We start from the raw sequence: 23,310 nt of genomic DNA on the forward strand, positions 1-23,310 counted from the left end.
CATCTTATTTTAAACACACCAAGGGCACTTGCTCTTAAAGGGAAACCTGAAATGTCCCTTTTTGTGATGGGATCATTTTGTCATATGATTAGCTACCACTGAGTTTAATTTGTTCCACTGTTGACATTAGCTTAATTGATTTGTTTCATAAGCTCAGGTTGGAGTTGGGGGTATTTTACTTCTGTAAAGAGGAGCACACCCAGAAGCTAAGTGTGATAAGCTACTATCTTCACAAGCAAGGTCTGAATTCTACAGAAGTTCTGGGCTGCGGTCAAGGACTAAAACTTCCTCCAGATTCATCCAGATATGACCAGAAGAGAATACAGAGACACACATTCAAAGGCAAGATCCAGGATTCTTCCCATGACTTCATCAACTTGGGCGAAGCTACTTAATTGCTTTACAATTTTGTCAAAATGTAAACCACATTTCCTTAGTCTATTGAAAAGACAGCCATGCAAGGAAATTTTTTTAGGCATATTTTTATTTTAGTTTTTTTATTTGTATGTTGGGTCTCCCTATCTCACCCAGGCCATAAGCATAGAAACCACTAGGGCTCAACCCTACTGTAAGTGATCAGCTTCATGTGGTGAGCCGCTTTACTTCCAATTGGGGAAGGTTTGTCTCTCCATAGACAACCTGGTAGCTCCCTCCCCTGTCCCCCTCCACTCTTCTCTCATGGGCTTACCATATTGGTGCCAATCTGTGCAGATGCCCGACTGGCTTCAGTCCTACTGCAGCTCAGGACACCAGAGCTCCAGAGATCCACCACCCTCCCAGACTTTCCTCATAGATTACAGGTGTGCACTGATACATCCTGCTTCTCTTGTTTGTATTTGCCTCAAGTCCAACAGATTACTGTCTCCAATCCTCCTAGGAACACACATGAAGAGATGGAAAAATCTATGCTCTTGTTAAACAAAAGTCCCTTTCCTCACCTCATTTATGGAGTAGCTTGAGAAGTTCATGAGTACACTGAGAATCTCAGTGAACGACGTGGAGAATAGATCCACCTGTGCATATGTCTCAGACACTAGCCACCATGGATAGACAGTGAGTGGGCTGGTTCCAGAATTAAATCTGAGGAATAAAGTAAGCTAGGTTGTCTTTGGAGAACTATCTGGTGATCTGATGAACCACCACATTTCTCCCTGAAACTAAGGTCCATCTTTCTAAGATCAATATTCTTTCTGTGCTGTTATATGGCTGCAAGTAAAAGAACATCTTCATCTCTGAAGAGTTAAAGTTGAAGGTCATAAGAGCATAAATTTAGAGTCCAAAAGTTCCTTAAAGGCTTTCAAGTGAAATCTTGTTTAACAGATGAGGAAACTGAGGGTTAGAGAGGGTGACTTGCAAGGATAACACAGCTAGTAAGGGTTAGAAGTGGGAATTGAACCTATATCTTCCTAACTCCAAGGCCACTGTTCTAACCATTACCTTACATTGCCTCTAAGGGCACCAAAGGGACAGTGGAAAGAGTCACAATTGGCATATACTTCCTGCAACTTATCATCAATAAAGACTCATAAAGGAGTAGCAGTAGGAGAAAAGAACATATAGATGATAGATAGATAGATAGATAGATAGATAGATAGATAGATAGATAGATAGATAGATAGAATAAATAGACCAAAAAAGAAAGGAGGGGAGGTGGTTATATAATGAAAGTTAAGGAAAAGCCACAGATAGGTACATGCTCCATTGATACTGACAAGAGATCCAAGGTATGGCATCAAGAACAAAGACTAGAGCCAACGTGGACGAGTTATAGGAGAACATGGGTAAGCATCTCACAGAATAAGAAATTGAGAACAGGTGGCAGTCTGCAAACTTGATGGAACATCCATCCACACTCTATGTAAAAGATATTACTATTAACTCTATTCAAAATATGAACCAGAAAGTGAGAATTGTTGGTTACTTTTTTCAAAACAGACTACACATAGATGAAGCTTTTTTTTTGTTTTTGTTTTTGTTTTTGTGGGGCAATGGGGGTTAAGTGACTTGCCCAGGGTCACACAGCTAGTAAGTGTCAAGTGTCTGAGGCCGGATTTGAACTCAGGTACTCCTGAATCCAGGACTGGTGCTTTATCCACTGCGCCACCTAGCTGCCCCGATGAAGCTTTTTTAGTAATCATTTTTAAATGATATAGAATCATACAGTTTTGTTTCATTTTGTTTTTCCAAAAATTGGGCTATATTTTTGAACAACCAACCCTATGGAATACACAGGAATTCAGCTTTCATTTGCCTAAAGAAAGCTATCTGCTTTCATTCTTTTTGGTTGGAAGCTGTGGGGTAGAGACAAGGAGGATTCGTTTGGATTTTTGAGTTGACCATAATTATTTCCAAGGCTATATTTAACATATATACAGATTAAAAGAATAGGTCTCACTATAGCAGATTGCTTGCTGTCTTGGGGAGGGAAGGGAGGGAGGGAGGGGGGAGGGAAGGGAGGGAGGGACGGAGGGAGAAAAATGTGGAACTCAAAATCTTACAAAAATGAATGCTGAAAACTATTTTTACATGTAATTTGGGGGAAATGAAATACTATTAAGTAAATAAAAAAGAATAGGTTGCAGTCATTTAAAAATGAAGACGACTTGTAGCTATGTTGTTGGGAATTATGGAAAAGAAATTATTTCAGTTAAATATGCTTTGGGAGAGATGAGGAAGGAGGGGAAGTTTCTAAATGGATTTTTGTGGTAAAAGACATTTGACCAGTAATAGAGGGTGTTCTAAAACATTAAAATTAGCAGCTTTTCAAAAGTTTTGCTAGCAGCCATCAGTTTGATAGCACAGTTCTATGAATCTGTTAGACCCCATATGATATTTTTCATCTGACATTTCAGAGGGTCTTTCTGACAGAGCCTACGGAGGGACTTGACAGATTCAGATAAGGATGGCCAATTGATTAAAATTCTCAAGATATGTGTCTGTAAAGATCTGAGTTTTCTTTTTCTTTTACTTGTCTCTCAAGTTATTTGAATTAAAAAAACAAAACAAAACAAAACACCAAGAGTTTGTTTCTTGATCCATTTATACCAGATATTCAAAGAATTTTTTGGACAGGGCCTCAGGTCCTCGGTCTTGACTTCTTTTGCCTTTTCTCAGAATTTAGAACTCTAGATTCTTTCAATCTTGGGACAGCATAGTCACACTCAATATAATAACTGGGAGATCTCAAAACATGATCTGTGGACTTTTCCCTGGTGCAAGCATTTACACGTGCTTCTATAGGGATGAGTGTCCCAACAGCACAGGGGAGGAGCAAGAAATTTATTTGCTCTGAGTGACTTTACTACTAAAAATTCCCTAATCACAGCCGGGTTCTAGTTTGCTTCCATTTCAATCTGGCCTGACACCCCTTACTAAAACTGGGCTTTCTGATATTGGTTGGTTTGTTTCTGATGCAACTGATTTCCTTTTTCATCCTACGTATTTTACTTTGAACATCTAAAAACATTATTCTGACACAGAATCCACAGACTTCAAGAGGCTGCCAAAGGGGTCTTTGACACAAAAAAAGTTGAGAGCAATGAATTAAAACCTATACTTCCAACCATCTCTGATTGCCCCCATCATATTATGCTAAATATTATGGAAATTAGAGTAAAGCAGGCCTAGGAATGTGGCCTTCTTTTGCAGAAGCAAACAAGAATGGATGGGCTAGGTGAAGTCCAAATTGGTCTGGACCAGATGCCTTTGACTCTCTCTGAGACTAAAGGAGCTAAGTCTGAGGGGACTTAGAAGTTCTTTCTTCCCACTGCTATACAGCCCCCAGTTTCCATATCCTTTGATGACCAATCAAATTGAAACTGTACAGAATCTAGAATCCAGTCCCTTACTGGCCAGGAAAGCTAGACATATAAAATGTGTCTTTTGGGCATGCAAAACTCAGTCTACTCTTTTTCATTTTTTCTGTTGTTCCTGAGTAGTTTTATAAAATAAACACATATACTCACTTATTTCTCATTCCCCCCCAAAATCTGAATTAGCTGGCTGCTTTACCATTAAAACACTGAAAACACACACACACACACACACACACACACACACACACACACACACACACACACACACAACTGAACAGATTTTTTAATTGTTTATTCTTCTTTTTATATGCCCTTTAAAGGCAGACTGAAAATACTGAAATAGCACTTTTGAAACAACATCTAAATAAATAATTTTAGGTCCATGCTAATATAGCAAATCAAAGTGAAAGGTTAAAAAATGTAGAGAACTGAGACAGAATAGATAATGAAATTTAAAAATCAATTATGTAAGGGGCAGCTAGGTGGCACAGTAGATAGAGCATTGGCCCTGGAGTCAGGAGTACCTGAGTTCAAATCCGGCCTCAGACACTTAACACTTACTAGCTGTGTGACCCTTGGCAAGTCACTTAACCCCAGTTGCCTCACTAAAAAAAAAAAATCAATTATGTACTAAACACCAACTCTATTTACCTAGCACGATACTGTAGAAATTATATAAGACATTTAGAAATACTCCATTTCCAGAGTCTTTGTTGCAGTTATAAGAAAAGGGGGAAAAACCAACACTTAGGTTTGGACACTTACTCCATGAAAACAAAGCCTGTTACTATTGTTCCATCTTAACTCCAAAAAAGCAGGTAATTAGCTAATTCCCCATTATGTTTTATCTTCCCCTCTTAGAATACCTACTTTGTGAGTAGGTATTTTGTCTTCTTGTTTTTATATGCATCTAGTGAAAACTTAACAAAAGTTTGCTCTGTCTGTAAGGCTCTCTCTGTTTCTATCTCTCTTGTCAATGACTCTGTGTGTGTGTGTGTGTGTGTGTGTGTGTGTGAGTCCCTCTCTCTCTGTTTCTGTTTCTCTCTGTGTCTCTCTCTGTCTCTCCTCTTTCTGTTTGGGAATTTTATCCAAAAGCAATTCAGGCTTTAAAATGATCCACAAGGAGCTCTTGATACAGAATGAAAGACAAGTAGTTTGGACAACCCTTGCCCATCCCCTGCCAAGTACAGTACATGTATAATGTAGTCCTTTTTTTGGGGGGGGGGGGCAGGGCAGGGCAGTGAGAGTTAAGCGACTTGGCGAGGGTCACAAAGCTAGTAAGTGTCAAGTATCTGAGGACAGATTTGAACTCAGGTCTTCCTGAATCCTGGACCAGTGCTTTATCCATTGTTCCACCTGGATGTAGTCTTGAGAGAACAGAGGACATTGGTGCTTCAAAAGGGAATTTATTGTAACCCAATTCCTCCCGTCAGCTGCACTATGAGTCAAATTTTGCTACATTCATAAATCTCAAAAGAGATTTTTTTTTTTGCAATGTTTACAAAGAACTGTGTGGATACATTTGCTTCCTTATTTTATGAATACTGAACTTCAGCCCTACTATTAAGGCCAATGTCTTCTTTTTCTAGTCCTAGGATTAACAAAAATGATAAAAAAACAATTCCCCCCCAAACCATACACCATTTATCTCCTTGAATAGATAACAAATAGATAAATATGACTTTTTAAAACTGATGCATATGGGGCACCTAGGTGACATAGTGTATAAAGCATTAGCCCTGGATTCAGGAGGACCTGAGTTCAAATCTAGCCTCAGACACTTGACACTTACTAGCTGTGTGACCCTGGGCAAGTCACTTAACCCTCATTACTCTGCCCAAAAGCAAACAAAGAAACAAACAAAACTGATGCATAAAGCAGTGGAAATAGTCAAGAAACTCTTAAAGAATTATATTCTTATTATAAGATGGTCGGCTGGGCATGAGGTTGAAATCTGAAAAGGCTGATGATCCAGACTCATGAAGGAAGCAGGTGCTTTCTGTGATTAATCCAAGTTACAGGCTTGGTACAGAGGACACAATTGAAAGATGGGTGTGGGGAGGAGAGTGACTGAACTTCTTAGTTAGGTGATCCCTGGGACCCTTGAATCAAAGACCTGTAAATTAGTCCCTGAGGGATCTTGCATTCGTCTTTGTCTAAAACAGGGGCTCTTCACTATGTTTGGGTCATGGACCCTTTTTGCAATCTAGCGATACCTACGGACCCCTTTTCAGAATAAAGTTATAAGATGCACAAAACTAAATATATAAATAACAAATTAAATATATACACTAAATTAAATATAGAAATAACAATATATACATTAAATTAAATATATAAATAACAAAAATAACAAAGGGAAACAATTTTCTTAAAATTAACTAAATCAAATTGTTTCACAAAAGAGTTCAAGGACCCCAAGCTAAGAGCTTGGAAGAGAATTTAAACGCCAAAGCAAAATCAGAACTCCAGAAAAACTGAAAAGTAAACTGTCTTTGTGAAAAAAATCTTGTCCATTTTAAATGTATGCTTTAAGTGCAAAATAATCATAATAATGCATGAGTCTACAGAGTATCCAGCCTAACTAACCAGGAAAGTTCATTTTTTTTTAATGATGACAACAGAGAAATATTGTAGACAAAGTATTTCTGGCTAGATCAAGCTATTCTAAAGAAAGCTGCAAAAATAAAACTATCATTCAGGAAACATGCAGTCATGTCAGTTTCATCCAGCATGAAATTGAAGAGTCAATATAATGTAAAAATAAAATCCATAATAAATATCATCAACTTAGGCTGATACAGATAAGTTTTGTAAAAGATCAGAGACTAAACAAGGATAGAAAAGTTTGCATTTCTGATCTGTAAGCTCCAGACACTAGGTCTCAAAGCTTTACATGATATTTAATAAAAGATGTCAAACTTTAAGATTCAATAATAACTAAAATGTATATAGTACCTTCAAATTTTCAAAGTATTTTCCTCAAAAATGTTTAAACCTATAAAGGATTTCAGAGAAATTTTAATCCAACTACATTTTGCAGATCAGGAAACTAAGCCCCATAGGGGCTCCAGGACTAGCTCAAGGTTACACAGCTAATTAGTGGGAGAAGCAGCCTGAGAATCCATATCCCTAAGGTTCTTTTCTCTATGACACGGGAAGATGACTTGGATCTACTAGTCTTTTCTAAGATGGGAAAATAGATGAGAGGACCATTAGGGTATTTTCTAACCAGTGACAATCCATTTAAAGTACAAATAATCATAATCTGATATGTTCTTCAGAAGATTTGGACCCAGTCAGTCATCTTTTGTAGAAGCAATTTTGATATGAAGGATTCAACTTGGCGTCTGTTACAGGTAAATATCATAGACGTTTCCATTGAGAAGGAGGTATATTAAATTTTCAGGAAGAAGAAAAATGAGTTGTCCTTTGTAAAAACAAAAGAAATAAATGAAGAAATAAACAAAGAAGGCCCTGTTGGTTTCAGGAAGCCACTCTGACTCTTCAATTATATTATGTAAAATACCTGATACTGGCCATTGAGAGTAGACAATCAATAAAACTACCACTATCTTTTTTTGTACAGTTCTGCTTACACTAAAATAATCTAAAATTGATGCATATTAATTTTTCAAACCTTCACAATAGTAGCAGAATATTCACATGAAACTACAACCATAGCACCAAAAAAAATGAAAAAAAAAATAACAATAGATTTGTTCTCTCCACTTAGAAAAATCAATATTTACAAGATTATTTCTTTGGCACAGATATGTAATCCATACCCCCCTAAAAAAAATCCTACTAAAACATAAGAATTTTTAAAAGTCCTAAGTGTAATTTGATAAGATGTTAGCCTCTCAGGACAATATCTAACAAATTTTAATATTTTTCTGTTTGACTGTTTAACTTTGGGGTAATACATCCTGCCTTGATAAAATACTAAAACTAGATTAGATATTGTTCTGAAGAGTGGCCATTTGTCTTTCTAACTTTATGAGCTAGTTCACTAGTTCTTTTAACTGAAATATAAAATGCAAGCTCTGGGTATAAAGAGCATCAAATACAAAACAGACACTTACTAAACACATACTTGGAAACTTCCCCCTCACAGCTCAAATAATATATTTGTATTTTAACTTCTGACCTTTTGTCACAGAGGATCTACGCTCCATATTGACGCTGAAGACAAAGATAGGAACAGGAAATAGTCGCACACCAAGAAAAAAGACCGTTCGAATTGAGAGATGGTCAACAGACTTGTTTTCACAATGACATGTATTTAACTGCATATACATTGTATGTGGTTGTAATGTTTCTCAAGTCCCGCCACCACATACCACTTTCTTAAAGTGATGTTGATTTCAATCCTCATGTAATTAACACCAATATCAACTTCTATCGTTCTTGTGATTATGACATTACCCGCGTATTCCTATAAATATCTTCTAAAACTTTGGGTCAATGTCCACTGAAGAAAAAGTCAGCAACATGGATAAAATAAATGTACTTTTTTTCTACAAATTCATTGAGTCCTCAAAGTGCAAATAATTTACCTAGTAAGCAACATTAATACTATTTAGTGATTAATAGAAAATAAATCAACCCAGTGGTAGGATTACTCATTTTAATTTAACCAAACTGGAATTCAATTAGCTCATCCTAAATAATAATTAAGTAAAAACCAAAACCAAAAAAAAAAACCCTCTAAAGAAAATTCATTAGCTTTAGTACATTATTTTTTTTAAATGATAGAGCATTATTTAAAGGCACCGTTTATTTTAATTCTGGCATTATAAAATTGTTTCAATTGATGAGTCTTTCACCAAAGCTAATTATTTTAAAGGCTTGGATTCCTATTTTTAGGAAAAGTACCTTTAAAAAACCTATTGAGTAACATTTTAACTATTCAATGGTATAATCTCCCTTATCCTGAGTGGCAATCATTGCTAGTAAGTTTCACTGTATAATATTTAAGAAGTGACACATCCCCAGCTCTCTGAGAGAAGCCATAATATCTTTCAGTTACACTTGTTTTAAGAGTAAGATGCCATAAGGCCCAAGAGCTTTGTTAAGTGCCGACAACATATAACCAACGTGAAAAGTTAACCTGTTTAAGGGATGGCAATATCTGTGACCCTCAGGGAAAAAGGGGTTTGACAAGTGGGCAGTATCCAGTTTGGGAGGTCAGTATTTTGGTTCTTTCTTTTGTGTAGCCTTCCTTGTTCAAAGGACCACAAATGCACATCTTTTAACAAAGTGCATTTTTCTATGTGACTTTCCCTGGACTTCCCATGTGTGAACCAAAGTCTATTTTTAGACCTGCTACCATTTTCTCCAGTAATTAGGAAGTTCTATGTCCCCTGACAGAAAGATACCAGCAAGCCCCTGCAGCTTCTTGTCTAACAAGAAATCAAAAGCTACCAAAAGCAATCAACTCATTTGAGTAAAAGGATTATGATGGCTGGTTATACAAGGTTTAAAAACAAAACAAAACCCTCCGGATTTAAGACCTAGAAGAATTTATAAAGAGGTTCGATTTAACTTTAAAAAAATCCACAGACATTGATTACTAATAATGCAATGTAAAGATATAAAGAACAAAAGTGATAATAATTTGGATGTCATTTTTTAAATATCTTAAGAGAAACAAACACTTCGGACGTATTCCAGGTTTCAAAATTTCCCAAAAGTAAAATGTCGTTTCAATAAACAATCATTCCAATAAAAAAGAAATTCTAATTTCAATAAAAAGCAATTCCTCCTCATTCCTTAAAAATGAATATTGACAGTTTCTCGGGTATTTTCTGTAACTGTTTCTTCAGGAGCCCTTGCTGTGTTCTGTATGTGATGCATTTAGCTGCCCCAAATATGAAATATAAAATGAGACAATGCTAAATGAAGTACACTTAACAAAAGATGACATATACTGGGAAGGGAAGGAGTCAATAACATATGGGATTTTTAGCTTGTCTTCAAAATACTTTCTTCATTAAGCAGCGATCAAAAAGATGGCCAAATTTGGATCACAGAAATGATGGGTGGGTACCAGATAGGTAAAGGCAGGAAGTAAGGTGACACAATGTTAACCATACATCTATGACTATGGGAAAGCAAAGTTCATCAGAGTTTTTGACAGTCCCTTCAAAGTAAAGGGAAGAAGCCAGACCAGAGCGGCAGGTTTAAGGGGGGAAAAAAGTGACACTTAACATACCTTAAGGACTTCCATTGGCACCTGGGTGGCAGGGGGAAGGCTAGTGGGGACACTGACGTTAATAGCTGGTGTCTGACTCACGGGGACTCTCTGTTGCATGAACTGAGCAGCTTGCTGTTTCTGTTGCTGCTCCCGACGCTCTTGCTCCTGCATCTGCTCACGCATGAGTTGCTGGCGTAGCAAAATCCGTGATGTCATACTGGAGGAGCTTAGCGGAGGCTTGGAAGCCCCAGGATGCTCCGTGGAACTGCTGTGGGGGAGCCAAAAGAGAACACAGTGAATTCCCTAATGAAACACCTCTTTTGCATGGGGGGGGAGCAGGGGTGTTTGGTGAAATTATACTAAACTATGAAATTAACTTTTGCAAATATAATCAGTAACAAAATGGCACTTGACATAATTGGAATTCAAGAGCTGATCAGATTTTAGTCATTAGTAGTTGAATTAAAATAAGTTAACTTGATTACATCCAAGCATTTTTATTATGCAGCTTAAACGTGTGTGATTTAAAAAAAAAATTATACCAAGCACTACTCATTAACAGTAAATAATAATACTGCCATTTGTGGTGACATGAAATCAGGCTTCTTAAGGGATTATTTTTTTCACACATATATTTCTTTCCCCCTTAAATATAGGCTGCTTGATTCTCTTGCTTTATAATTTAATCCCTGCACCATGATTAAATCATTCTCTAAATTCCATGAAGGTGTCTATTAGGCAATATGGACAACTAATAGTTGGGGAGGAGGGGGAATATGAAATTAATTTTCTGAATTTCTCCTTAAAATGTCATGGTATTATGGAGCAGCTAGTTGGTGCAGTGGATGGAGCACAGGCCCTGGAGTCAGGAGGACTTCAGTTCAAACCTGGCCTCAGACACTTAACACTTACTAGCTGTGTGACCCTGGGCAAGTCATTTAACCCCAAATGCCCTGGAAAAACAAAAAAAAAAAAACAAAAAAAAATGTCATGGTATTGAAAGAAAAATGCATTTTTGAACACTTAGTACCAATTAATGAGAGGAGTGATCCTGTATTTGGGAAGTCAAAACCTCCTCTAGTCTAGTCTATTAGAGTAGGGTGACCTTTGGGATGGATGATGAGGGAAGAATGAAAATCCAGTTGTTCTTTGCACAGAGATAGTTTCATCCTGTTCTTTCTGAGGGGCTCTCAGACATCATCTGGGAATGTCATCAGTACTGACCATTCACTCTATACCTCTCACCCCTAACTTCCATTAGCCATTGTTTCCTCCTACAAATTACCCAAAGATCTAGAAACATAGGATCCGGTGCTTGGTACAGTTCCTGGCACAAAGGAGGCACTTAATAACTGTTCTTTGGATTGGCTCATTGGATCACAGATGACGAGTCAGAAGAAATCTTATAGCTCCTTTGCTCCAAACCTCTCATTTTAATAATAATGGCTAGCATTTATATGTCATGTTAGGGTCTGCAAAGTACTTTATGTAAAATCTCCATCGCTGCAACAACCCTGAGAGGGAGGTGGTATTAATACCCCAATTTTAAAGATGGAGAAACTAAGGCAGACAAAGTTTAAGTGATTTGACAGAAACAACAGCGTCTCAGGCAAGATTTTAACTCAGGTCATCCTGACTTCAAATTCAACACTCTATCCATTGCAACTAACTAGCTGACTCATCTTACGGACATGCTCAAGGTCATGAAGGTAGAGAACAGCAGAAGCAGGCTTTGAACCTGGGTCTTTATACGTTCAAGGCCATTGCTCTTTCCCACTCTGATACTTGGTCATCTCTGCTGCCTAATCTCTTCTGGATAAACAAAGGAATGTCCCTAATTCTCCAGCATATATCTATCTCTCATTTCATTTTGCCTATAAAATATTAAAGTTCCTGTGCATTTAGCAATGAATGAATGAATGCCGCTTTTCAGTCCTTTCATTCTAAAGGAACATGTAAATTTAATAGAAACAGTGCTTGGCAGGAGAAAAATCTGAACCTGACAAAAACTGAATTCTTAAATAGAGCTAGGTGCAAGGTGTGTCATCCCCTTATCCCACAGGTGAATCACTAGAGTATTAAATTCCTGACATACTAGACAATTTGCATACCTAAATCAGGGCACTCCTTAGAGATGACAAAATCCTGCACTGTTGACATGGGTTGTGTCTAGGGGGTACATGTTAATCAGTTTAATAGCTTCCTTAATGGTGATGATGGTGTATGCATGTGGGTTTGGGTGTGGGGGTGGTGGGGCAGGTTTTGAATCCCCATGCAAAGTGCTTTCTGTAAAAGCCAAACTCACAAGAAATATGTAAAGTCCTTGAGGACAGGGACTTTTTTTTTTCATTTTTTCTTTGTATCTCCAGAACTTAGCAATGGTCTAGAACAATTAATGTTTGTTGCATATGAATAAATATGGTTCCATTTCTATCTTGATCTGTTATTGATGAGCCAAATAGATCATAAGTTAGTTTGGTCTATAACTAAGTCCCTGTGGGGGACTTAACAATCAGGTAAATGCAGGGCCCTGGACTTAACTGGAGTACAACATTCTCATGGTGAGCTCAGTCAACATAGTAGGACTAAGCAGTAAAAATGATGGAAGGATCATAGAATAGAACTTCTCTCCAAGTTCAGCACTCTATCCCCTATGCCATGCTTCCCCTGAGGCTTTTGAGGTCATATAGAAAAAGAGCTGTCCAGCTCCTTTGTCCTTTGGAAATGCACACTGAGCAATGATTTTGTAAATTGGACTGCAAAAGCCCTTTTGAACAGGGAGGGACACACACAGAGTCACCCTTCGAGGGAAGAGTTCATAGTGATTAGCTCTAACTCTCCTCACAATTTTAATGTAGTTAGGAAGAATGCAGAAAAGTTTCCAGCTTCCCTCTAGAGTAATCCCATGTAATTGATAGCAAAAAAAAAAAAAAAAAAAAAGCTCAGTCTTTAAGCCTTCCAATCGGAGAGCCATCTCCTTGAACCCTAAACATTTCACCCGAAACCCTTGCACAGATGTGACAAAGTAGGAGCTTAGGAAATTCCCTTTCTCTTCACCCATGCCCAGTCCCTACTTTAACACCGGGGGCCTTCAGGCACTGTCAAGTAGAGAATAAAGACATTATTTAGAAGCATTTGTCTCCCCAGAAACAAATTTAAGAATATAAAGGAATAGCTTCAATTATCCACGAAGGGACCAACAGTTGAAAGCTTGTTACTGCATTCGGCATCTGCTTATTGGAAGATCACAGCATTTAGACTGGAGAAGGAATCTTAAAGATCATGGAGCCTAAGAGAGCCATGACCCAGAGAGGCAATGTGGTGAAGGGCATAGAAGGAGTGTTGGATACACAGTCAGGAAAACCTGGCTTCGAAGCCCCACCCCCACGCCTCAGTCTCCTTTTGTGTAAAATGGGGAGAATGTAGCACCTATCTCACAGGGCAGTGAGAATCAAATGAGATAAATGAAAAGAGGTTGGAAAAAAAGAGTGAAATGTAAATGTGATCTATTATTTGTATTTTTATCTCAGTGGTTTTTGTTTGTTTGTTTGGTTGGTTTTGGTGAGGCAATTGGAGTTAAGTGACTTGCCCAGGGTCACACAGCTAGCAAGTATCGAGTGTCTGAGGCTGGATTTGAACTCAGGTCCTCCTGAATCCAGGACTGGTGCTATATCCACTGTGCCACCTCGCTGCCTCTATCTCATTGCTTTTTTTTTTTTTTTACCTTTTTCTTTTTTTTTTTTTTTGCGCAGGGCAATGAGGTTTAAGTGACTTGCCCAGGGTCACACAGCTAGCAAGTATCGAGTGTCTGAGGCTGGATTTGAACTCAGGTCCTCCTGAATCCAGGACTGGTGCTATATCCACTGTGCCACCTCGCTGCCTCTATCTCATTGCTTTTTTTTTTTTTACCTTTTTCTTTTTTTTTTTTTTTTGCGCAGGGCAATGAGGTTTAAGTGACTTGCCCAGGGTCACACAGCTAGCAAGTATCGAGTGTCTGAGGCTGGATTTGAACTCAGGTACTCCTGAATCCAGGGCCCCTGCTTTACCACTGCGCCATCTAGCTGCCCCCCATCTCATTGCTTTTTAATGGAATCCAGATTAAAATGATCCTAAAACAAGTTCGGAACCTGTTATAATTCTTTTATATGGAAGTTCTTGTGGACTATTGCACAGGTACATAAAATGGCCATTTATCAACATGATGATCAATTAATCAGGAATCAACTAGAAATTATTAAGTACCAATATGCCAAATACTGTACTAGAAAGATAAAAATAAAAGTCTTTCTTTAAGTAAATTATATTCTGCTGCCATCATTGTCATAGTTGTCAGTCAACAATCATCAACAACCATCACCTCCTCCTCCTCCTCCTCCTCCTCCATCTTGTCCCAAATCTCATGGGTAATTATTTGAAGAGCCAGGATTTTAACCTAAATCTTATTCTAAGTTTAGTATTTTTTCCCACTACAACAGGCTACTGTAGTTTTCCACACATTATTCCAAAGACCCACCAGGAAACTTTGTAAACCATCTCACCTTTTTTCACCTAGGTCACAGGACCCTAGCTTCACAGTTGAAAGGCACCTGAGAGGTGATCTAAGCCAATTGCCTTGTTTTACAGAATAGGAAACTGAGGCCAGGAGCAAATTCCAGATTCCAACCTCGCTCATCAAATAAATTCTAGGACCATTCCCACTGTTATTTTTTGCTTAGGATACAGGAAATTATTTTAAATAAGCAAGCTAAACCGCTAACCCTTTTAACATCACTTATTTAGGTAACAACAGACATCTCAGCATTGATCAAAAAAAATGATCTCTTCAATATGTGACTTAAATTAAAGTCTCTTTACATAAGAGGATGGTTTCCTTTTTTGTTTTTATTTTTTGAGAACAAACAAGATTTTCTTAAGCACAAAATTCTCCTTAAAAATAAATAAAGAAGCAAAGAGAAAAAAATCATCTGACTATTCAAAGCCTGTCAGGTTGAAACATTCCCAGGGAGACTGATCCTTTTGATAAAACAGGAGAAAACCTCTGTGCTGTAACTAACGGGGCTGGGGAATAATCGCACTAATTAGCTTCTCCAGGCAAGTCATTGACTGTGATACTTGGGGGGGAAATCCTTTCAATTAACAGTAAAGGATTCTTAAAGCATCTTACATCAAAATCAGTACTTTCTGACTTCAGAAAAGTTCAGGTGACAGGGCATTTTAAGGGGGCTTTTTAAAAAATGTCATAACTGAGGGGGGGGGGAGGGAGAAATTGTAAATTAATTAAAACCCCTTTAGAAGACATGGAACAAAGCTTAGCTAACTGCTATTATTTTAATAAATCTCCCAAAAAAAGTGTAAAGGGCTCATTGCAGTTACTTCACTGAACACCCACCCATCCCTCCAAGATGAAAACTATGCTGTGAAAGATGACTCCTGAATTCACAGTTTGGCTCTCAGTCTTTTCAACATCCTTCCCCTCCTGGGAATAATTGAATCTGAGATGATCACTCTATAAACAATTAAAAATGGAAATGCATAGCTGCTTCAAGATGTCAAATTGGATGAAAGAGCATAATATTATGGAACTGGAACTGGGGGGCTGGGGTGAGAATGCCAAAGGAGTCGGGACTTTGCCTACGTTTTAAAGAAAAGGCAACATAAGTTTGAGAATTTACTCAATGAGGCAGGAAAAGGGTTCTACAAATTGGCACAATTAAAGAACTAAATGACCCCTTAACGGGGCACATAAAGCTCAAGCTTCATCCCAATTCCAGGAAAGTGATTTACTCTAATCCATCTGTAAAACTGACAGCACATGGAAAGCAACCTGGCCTGAGATTCCAGCAAGTCCATGAATCTATCTGGATAGCTGCTTCACCTCTTTACCTAATAGGTTCCAAGAGGGGGAGAGACAAGTGTATACGGGGTTTTTTTTAAGTAATAAACATTTGTATTTATGGTTTGGGGTTCCGATTTCTATCTCTCCTTACCCCTCTCTCCCTGAGGTGGCAAGCAATCAGGTATGGGTTATCCATGTATGATTATATAAAACATGACCATATTAGTCATTTTGTACAAGAAAACTTGAATAAAAGAAAGTTTGAGCTCTCCCTCTCCCTCTCCCTCTCCCCACCCCACAACAACAAGCTGGAACTTAGCCCAAAGTACTGAAGGCCAGAAAGAAACACATCTCCTCTCACAGCCCTTAAGTCTGGGAGAAAAACCATCACCAGCCAAATTCAAACCTAGACTTTTTCAGGTAATTCTGTTTCTTCACCTACTCCCTAGATTTCCTATACTTAGCTATACCAGGCTGAATTAACATCATAGGGTCACAGATTTCAGACTAGGAAGATCATCTAGACTTACCACCACCACCCCCCATTTTATAAAGGAGAAAATGAAGTCCAAGAGGTTGTGATTTATTCAAGTTCACACCAGGTCGTAAGTAGCAGAATCAGGATTTGATTTGAACCCAAGACCTAGGATGCCAGCTCCACTGCAATTATCAAAGGATCAAATTAGATAATTTGATCCTATCATAGATTTAGAGATGAAAGCATCTTAGAAGTCATTTAATTCAACTCCCTCATTTTCAAATGAGGCTGGGTCTTGGCCAAGGTCATACAGGAAATAAGTTGCAGAGCTAAGATTCAAACCCAAATCCTCTGACCCCAAATGCAGCTATCCTTCTACTCAACCCCACTGCCTCACTTAAGTACTATAGAAATCAGCTGGTCCCTGGACGATGCAAATCAATCCCCAGAGAATGGCTTGAGTTGAAGTTAGCTTTCTTACTTCTTGTATCATGTGGACATGTCACTTACCCTCCCTAAGGCTTGGTTTCCCCATCTGGAAAATGAGGGATTTAGATTCAGTGATCTCTAGAGTCTCTTTCAGCAATGAAATCCTAAGAATATCTGATTTTATATATTTTTTAAAAATCCTTATTTATATAGCAAACACTCTATTTTAAGCCCCAGAAAGAACCTTCTAAGGGAGGTTCTGTGAGTATAACTGTCCCCATTTTACAGATGAAGAAACTGAGGTTGAGTGATTTTTTTTTCCAAATGGTTTATAATGTCTGCTTATTCCCTCATTCTCTTTTTCTTTTTTTTAGTGAGGCAATGGGGGTTAAGTGACTTGCCCAGGGTCACACAGCTAGTAAGTGTTAAGTGTCTGAGGCCAGATTTGAACTCAGGTACTCCTGACTCCAGGGCCGGTGCTCTATCCGCTGCGCCACCTAGCTGCCCCCCTCATTCTCAACAAAAGGCACTCACAAGTGGTTCTAGACTCCTTTCAGGTCAGACTGATGGGAGACAATGCAATCTGAATTCAGTCCAATCACACAACACAGTGTATCAGAGATCAACAGTGGAAAGAGTCATGAGAGCTCGGCAGAGGACAGTGGAGGAATGGAAAGAACATTGGACTCAGAGTCAGGAGAGACTGAGGTTCAGATAGGACCTCTGGCATTTGACCAGCTGTGGGACCATATGGAAGTCACAATATCCCTGGGTCTGTTTCCTCGTTCCCTTTGCAAAATGAACATGACACTTGCAGTGTCTCACAAGGTTGATGTGAGGACCAAAAGAGTGTAAAAATGCTTTGTAAATCTTAATAGCTCACACTGACATTATGCTTCATCGTGCTCCTGACTCGGTCACTAACTAGTTTTGTGACTGGGCAAATCATTGCCCTTCTCTGGGCCTCAGTTTCCACAATGTAAAATATGGTAGGAAGGACTACATGACTTCTAAGGTCCTTTCCATGTCTAAAAAGTGGCCAAGAAAGGAATGGCAGGTAGGGAAACAAATCTTCTCCCAGATGCTTCTATATATATTTTCTTACTGAATTTTCCTAAAAACCATGTGAGAAGGAGGAGAGGGGGGATTTGAATACAAGTCTTTCTGCCAATCCTGTGTAACCTTCATCTTTGTCTTTAATAAATTTTTCAGGGGGGGGGGTGGGGGGTTGGGAAGGCAACTGATATTCTGTAGTCCTTCCTTTTCTATGTAACTTTAATTATACTTTTTTTTTTTCAGTTAGCAAGTATTTATTTTCTCTCTCACACACTTCTTCCCTTCAATGGGGGATAAAAGATATGAAAAATCCTTCTAAAATTTTTACAATCAAGCAAAACAAATTCCTATGTTGGCCATGTCCAAAAATGTATTTCTCACATTGCACTGTAAGTCTATCACATCTCTGTCAGGAGGTAGAGTGCAGGCTGCAACCAGAGTCCTTTGTAATCACAGTTGGCCATTGTCTTGATCAGAGTTCTTCAAAGTATTCTTCAAAGTGTTTCAAAAAGGTGTTTGTCCTTAAAATGTTGTCACTGTATAAATGATTTTCCTGGTTCTGCTCACTTCATTCTGAATTAGTTCATACAACTGTTTCCAGGTTTTTTAGTATTCTATTATATTCAACATACCATCATTTATTGAGCCTTTCTCCAAAATGATGTCTGCTTTCTTGGTTTGGAGTTCTCTCCCAACTACAAAAAAGAGTTGCTACAAATATTTTTCTACATAAAGTACTTGTCCTCTTTCTTTGATCTCTTTAAGATATGGGCCTAGTATTAGTATCACTGGGTCAAAGATATGTACAATGTAATAACTTTGGGGTTTTCTGGAATGGCTGAATCAAATGACAGTTCCTTCAACAGTGCTCCAATGTGCCTGTTTTCCTGAAGCTTTTCCAGCATTTTTCATTTCCTTTTGTCCACTTTGTCTACAATCTGATAGGTGTGAGAGGAAACCACAAAGTTACTTTAATTTTCATTTCATTAATTATCAGAGATTTAAAGCATTTTTTCACACAGCTGTTGATAGATTACATTTGTTCCTTAGAAAATTGCTTGTTCATGTCCTTTAACTATTTAACATTTGGAGTATGGTTCTTATTCTCATAAATTTGAATCCATTCCATACATATCTTAGAAATGAGATTCTTGCAAAAAAAAGAAATGAGATTCTCATCAGAAAAACTTGCTACAAAAGTTTTTTTTCCTCTCCAGTTATCCATTTCTCATCTAGTTTTAGCTGCATTAATTTTGTTAGTGCAAAGGTTTTGTTTTTTTTTTTAATTCTATGTAATCAATACTGTTCAGGTTATCTTCTATGGTTCTCTTTATCCCTTGTTTGATCATGAGCTTTTCCCCTATCCAAAATCTGAAAGAAAATTTTCCCTTTCTCCTCTAGATTATTTATTCTGTGACCTTTAATTTCTAAATCATATCAAGACAATAAGGCCTACTATGTGACAGGATTAAGGATATAAAAAAAAAAGATATAAATAGTCGCTGCCCTCAAGGAGTTCACAATTGAATGGGGAGAAATCAATTACATACAGACAAGATATAGACATGATAAATTGGAAATAATTTCAGAGGAAAGGCACTCACATTGAGGAGGACCTGGAAAGTCTGCTTAAAGATGGAATTTAAACTGACACTTAGAGAAATCCAGGAAAGCCAGTGGAGAAGTGCACTTTTTTTTTTTTTTTTTGGTGAGGCAATTGGGGTTAAGTGACTTGCCCGGGATCACACAGCTAGTAAGTGTTAAGTGTCTGAGGTCGAATTTGAACTCAGGTCCTCCTGAATCCAGGGCCAGTGCTATATCCACTGCGCCACCTAGCTGCCCCCTTTTTTTTGTTTGTTTTTAGAAGTGCACTTTTTTAACATTAAAAGATCTTTAATCTCAAAAAAAAAAGTTTGGAATTGTTAGATCTAGTGTCATTCTCACTCTACAGCTGGAGTAACTGAAGGCAAGAGGAGTAAAACCACTTAGTCATGTGACTGGCTAGTTCCAGAGCAGGTACTAGAACCTAAATCTTTTCATTCCTGATCCACCCACTACACCACTAGGCTTTGTCAAATCTGATCATTCTACCCACATGTAACATTAGATATGACCCCAAGGTCTCTTGCAATGAAGCCAATAAATTGGAGAACATATGATACGAAGGAGGTGCCTCAATCTTGCCATGCTAGGATGAACTAAGGATCCAAAGCACCTACCTACATATCTGCTTAACACAACTGTCCAACAAATGGCAAAACAGCAAAGTTAGGACACATGTATAGTCGAAGCCAATAGAGGAAATCAAGAGAGCATCCCCGACTTATTTTGTGTTTAATACCAAAAAAAAAAAAAAAAAGATCCTAAAGTCTTTTAAAATAGTTCCAAGTACATGAGTCATAAAGGACACAGATGATGAGTGGATTTTTTTTTTTAATTATAGTCTAGACACTTACCATTTCAAGTTGCCTTGCACTTCCTACTCTGACTAAACTAATCCGGGAAGACTTGTCAGATCTATATGATGAACCACCCAACAGAAAATGCTTCATGACTTTCAATGAGCTAGAAGTCTGCTCCATGCACACTTGGAAAGAATCAAGGCCCTTGAGTTCGATGGTGAACATACATTCAACTCAAGGACTCTAAGTCTTCCAGTGTGTTTGCAGTAACAAACTTAAGAAAAATCCTCATTGAATAGGAATGAATTCATCATTGAAAGTAACAATGGGGGGGGGCAGCTAGGTAGCACAGTGGATAAAGCACTGGCCCTGGATTCAGGAGTCCCTGAGTTCAAATCCAGCCTCAGACACTTGACACTTATTAGCTGTGTGACCCTGGGCAAGTCACTTAACCCTCACTGCCCTGCCCCCCCCCCCAAAAAAAGAAAAAGAAAGTAACAGTGACCTAGGAATTTTCTACTCAAGAAGCTCCTGTCTGAATTACCAGGCTCCCTGTACATTATTGTCCTTTATACCAAACAAACAGGCATTTCTGCTATTTCTCATACATAATGTTCTTATTCCCTTTTTTGAGCCTTTGCACCACACCATCTTGAAGCTTTGAATGTACTGCCTCCTCACCTCCAACTCATGGAATCCCTAGTTTAGCTTCCTTCAAGATTTACATACCACCTCCTACAGAAAACCTATCCTCATCTAATACCTGTTCCAAGAAATTGCTCTGGTCAACTCTGCATATATCTTATAGTTACTTTCTGGTATCCACATTGTTTTTCACCCCATTTCACAAAACAATGTAAGCTCTTTAAGGGAAGAGTCTTTTGTTTGTTTGTTTGTTTGTTTTATCTTAGTTATCCCCAATGCTCCATACATAGTAGTTTAGTAAATGCTTGTTGAATAAATGAACTTGGTCTAGTAGAAATGATGGTGGTGGTGGTGGTGGTGAAGAAGAAGAAATAAAAGAAGTAAAAAAATAAGGAGGAGGAGGAGGAGGAAAAGAAGAAGAAGAAATAGAAGAAAAAGAACAAGATGAGGAAGAAGATGAGGAAGAAGAAGAAGAAGAAGAAGAAGAAGAAGAAGAAGAAGAAGAAGAAGAAGAAGAAGACTACGACGACAACAACAGAGAACAGCAAAACAACTATTCTTCACATTTATATAGTGCTTTTAGGGTTTGGGAAACACACTGTAATATCTCATTTGATCCTCACAATATTTTGAGGTGGTTGCTATTATCACCCCCATTTTAGAGATAAGAAAATTGCAACTCAGAGGGCTTTGCCCAGGATCACATGTCTTGTAAGGGTCTAAGTCATGATTCAAACTGGGAAAACAGATTTTTGAACTCCAAATCAGGAAATATATCAATGACATCATATAGTTGAAAGAATGCTTGACTTGGAGTCAAGCAGACCTAGTTTCTAAATCTTCTATCTGATCTTTATGTTATTCAGCCAGTCAATAAACATTTTATTAAATGCTTACTATGTGGGGGCAGCTAGGTGGCACAGTAGATAAAGCACTGGCCCTGGATTCTGGAGGACCTGAGTTCAAATCCAGCCATAAACACTTGACACTTACTAGCTGTGTGACCCTGGACAAGTCACTTAACCCTCATTGCCCTGCAAAAAAAACCAAAAAACCAAATAACAACAACAAAAAATGCTTACTATGTATTAAATAATGTGCTAAATATTGGAGACATAAGGAAAGGCAAGAACACATACAGTCCCTGCCTTCAAGGAGCTCACATCCTAATGGGGGAAGCAACATGGAAAAAATTACACGTATGAGATATTGTTGCTCAGTCGTTTTCAGTTGTGTCCAACTCTTCATGACCCCATTTGGGGTTTTCTTGGCAGAGATATTGGTGTGGTTTGCCAGTTCCTTCTCCAGCTCATTTTACAAATGAGAAAACTGGGGTACTGAGGGTTAAGTGACTTTCTCAGGATGACACAGTTAGTAAATGTCTGAAGCCAGATCTGAACTCAGGAAGATGAGTCTTCCTGACTCCAGGCTCGGGGCTCAATCCACTTCTCAGAGGGAAGGCACAACAGTGAAGAACACAAGGAAAGCTCTCCTGCAGAAGGTAAGATTTGAGCAAAGTCTTAAAGAAAGCTGGGGGAGCCACAAAGCAGAGATGAGGCGGGGAAATACTCTACCTCTTATATATCTAGTTATATAACTGTGATTTCTCCCATTAGAATGTAAACTCCCTGAGGGTAAAGGGCTGGGTTCTGCCTTTTCTTTGTCTCCACAGTTCCTAGCACATTTCTAAATGCTTACTGATTGACTGGCTGATTGATTCTAGTTCTGCCACTTGTTACCTGTGTCACAAGAATTTCATTGAATTAGATATGCCCTCAGGTCCCTTCCAACTTCAAAGATCTGTGGCTATTTTAAAGACAATTTGGAAGAATTTGAGGAGGTTTCAGCACAGTAGATCATGGTGAGATTTCTGAAATGACTCAGCAGTATTTCCTGCTCCTTAGAACAACAAAAAGAAAAGGGGGAGGGAGCAGTTAGGTGGCACAGTGGATAAAGCGCCGGCCCTGGATTCAGGAGGACCTGAGTTCAAATCCCGGCTTAAACACTTGACATTTACTAGCTGTGAGACCTTGGGCAAGTCACTTAACCTTCATAGCCCAGCAAAAAAAAAAAAAAGAAAAGAAAAGGAAAAGAAAAAGGTGGTACTTCCAACTCACTGATTCCATTTAGAATATAATAGTTTCATTTCTTTTTAATGGTAATAAACATTTTTATTTCTAGTTTTGAGTTCCAATTTTTATCTCTCCTTCCCTGCCTCCCATCCCTATTCCCTGAAGCAATAAGGAATCAGATTTCATTTCTTAACTACACGTTGTTGAAAAGTGGAAGACCCATGCTCTTGGTGTCCACTCAACAATCATTCCTTCATGCAATGCATGGTATATTTACATGCCATACCAAACCAGAAGCCTTTGAGCCTGTAATGCCAAATATAATCACAACTGGAAAGGGTGCTGCTGATAGCAGCAAAAGACTAACAAATATGATCC

General features: G+C 38.3%; 1 protein-coding gene across 6 annotated transcripts in view; it reads right to left on the minus strand.

Annotated features, from left to right (window-relative positions):
* MITF (melanocyte inducing transcription factor) overlaps nt 1-23,310 on the minus strand; it is a 302,090-nt gene that overhangs the window by 103,883 nt on the left and 174,897 nt on the right. For 4 of the 6 annotated variants that reach the window (XM_043978244.1, XM_043978242.1, XM_043978247.1 and 1 more), the window contains exon 2: nt 10,033-10,282. In XM_043978244.1, the coding sequence (XP_043834179.1) occupies nt 10,033-10,282 (250 nt within the window). The remainder of the gene's footprint in view (nt 1-10,032; nt 10,283-23,310) is intronic. The other 2 variants (XM_043978245.1, XM_043978243.1) reach the window with 1 other exon arrangement.

Source organism: Dromiciops gliroides, chromosome 1 (genome assembly GCF_019393635.1).
Source record: "Dromiciops gliroides isolate mDroGli1 chromosome 1, mDroGli1.pri, whole genome shotgun sequence".
Classification (NCBI taxonomy): domain Eukaryota; kingdom Metazoa; phylum Chordata; class Mammalia; order Microbiotheria; family Microbiotheriidae; genus Dromiciops; species Dromiciops gliroides.